This window comes from Condylura cristata, unplaced genomic scaffold (assembly GCF_000260355.1).
Source record: "Condylura cristata isolate star-nosed mole 26May11 unplaced genomic scaffold, ConCri1.0 scaffold00006, whole genome shotgun sequence".
NCBI classification, from domain to species: Eukaryota; Metazoa; Chordata; class Mammalia; order Eulipotyphla; family Talpidae; genus Condylura; species Condylura cristata.
Window position 1 is genome coordinate 15,329,790 of NW_004567107.1, and position 1,999 is coordinate 15,331,788.

Here is a 1,999-nt window from a genome sequence, read left to right on the forward strand (position 1 = left end):
ATATATATTAGAATTAATCTGCAAAAGAAAGAAAGAGGTGCAATTAATTTTTGAATAGACCTATTTGACACTAGCAACAAAACAAGGTTTTTAAAGTACAATCGTTGGGGGTTGAGGGACGATGGGTCACATATCAAATCAGTGAGTAGGGGTATACAACTGACCAATAAACTGAAATGCAGCACATGCTTATTTAAGAGAGAGTCAGAGGGGTGTTTCCCTTCTTATTTATATGTACAATTGTATATTGCCTTGGATTTAAAGTAGAACACTGGTGTAGGTTTCTGTGTATTGAGAATTTGTTTGAACTACAAATTAAAGTTCTATACTGGGTGTTACAGACTTGTAACAGCATACTAAGTGTTAAGACTAGTGCAAAAATATTTATTTCTGAAAAATAAAGACTAATGCTACATACGCACACAAACAACTGTAGAAACATTCTCTTCCAATAAGGGTCAGCATTGGCACATCTTTGGGTCTCTATCAAATTATTTTATCATGCTCCACTTTGTACACAAGTCCAATACACTATTAATTTTATATCACTCTTTTGGGTTAAAACCAAAAATTCATGTGCTTCTCTAAGAACATTTTCTTTTTTATTCTTTTTTAAGATTTGTTTTATGTATGTATGCATACATGAGCTGGAGTGCTAGTCAGAGGTGCTGGGGTGGGAGGTAACTGAGAGGATTCACCAGAGACAGAGTGGGGAGCAGAACAGGCCGATCAACAGAAATATACTTTTGAGGAGAGCAGTGGGCAAGACAGGAGAAGTGGGTTAGCTCCCTGGCTGGGGAGCAAATCAGTGCTGACATAGCTTCATAGTGCTGAGACTTAACCCCCTGCACCACCAGGGAGGCCCCTGTTGAGAACATTTTCACTAATTGTTGATGGCTAATGAGAAAAACTGATAGTCAGAAAGTGTGTATTCCTTACTCAGACCTTACACACACTTGGGCCCCCAATGCATGCTACTACTGCCATGAAGAATTTGATATCGCGAAGTCCACAGCATGACTCTAAAGTATATTAAAATGGAATTCCAGTGTAGCAAGAAGCAGATGCAAGAAACCATGACTTTCTTCTCTGCTTGACCTCCTACTATGTGCAATGAAGTAGTTAACAAAGAAGAGTTCAAAGGAGGCCCACAGAAGAGATAGGGATTTGTCGATTTTAAGAGTTGAAGGAGATCCAGAAATGATACTCACATCATCTGATCATCTGATTCTTCTGGAATCCAGATTACAACCATATTTCTAACATCCTGGGGACAAGGAATTTGTGTCCTATTCAAATTCAGCACTGGAAGCTCAAAGAAAGATAGAAAGTCCAGGTAAGCCTTGAAGCCCCTGAGAGCATTCAATACCAGACTAAAAGAACTGATTACCATCTTAGCCAAAAGTATTTGGAGTCTCAAAGATGACAAAAGAAGACATTTTCTAGCCCTAAAACATCTCAGAATGCCTCCCCTCACAAAACAAACAAACAAAAAACCCACCTATCAGTAAAGGAAGTCTGCAAGACAAAACTGTGTAAATGAATAATCTCCCCTGCCTCCCTGAGATAGCATGAGCCTGGCAACTCCCAACCCCACCCCATATGAGTATGCCTTCAGGGTTACCTAGGGAACCACTACTCATTCCATCTACCCCACTCCAAAGAGTTAAATAGCCTTCAGATAATAAAATAATATAGCTTGGGAGATAATACATAATTTGGGAGGAGATTAATAGAGACTAAAGCAAGATTCCTATTCTTACTTCTTGCCTAAAATTATAGGTATCAATCAAAACGTTAGTATTAGCTCTTTTCACATTTAGCTATTTAGGAAACGTTTAATGATTATAAGGAAACCTTATAATCTAGTCCATATCCATGGCAAGATACAGGGATTAAAAAAAAGCCTACTGAAAATGAGGTTGTCCCCACAAAAAAAAAAAAAAAAAAAAGCTGGTTTGCTTCGAGCTGTAGGGGGCGCTGAACCAATGTGGCCTTG

General features: G+C 38.6%; 1 protein-coding gene across 1 annotated transcript in view; it reads right to left on the minus strand.

The window, feature by feature from the left end:
• LOC101632562 (chromosome unknown open reading frame, human C9orf43) overlaps positions 1 to 1,999 on the minus strand; it is a 34,022-nt gene that overhangs the window by 13,693 nt on the left and 18,330 nt on the right. Inside the window, exon 5 of the mRNA XM_012721233.1 lies at positions 1,212 to 1,312. Within this exon, the coding sequence (XP_012576687.1) occupies positions 1,212 to 1,312 (101 nt within the window). The remainder of the gene's footprint in view (positions 1 to 1,211; positions 1,313 to 1,999) is intronic.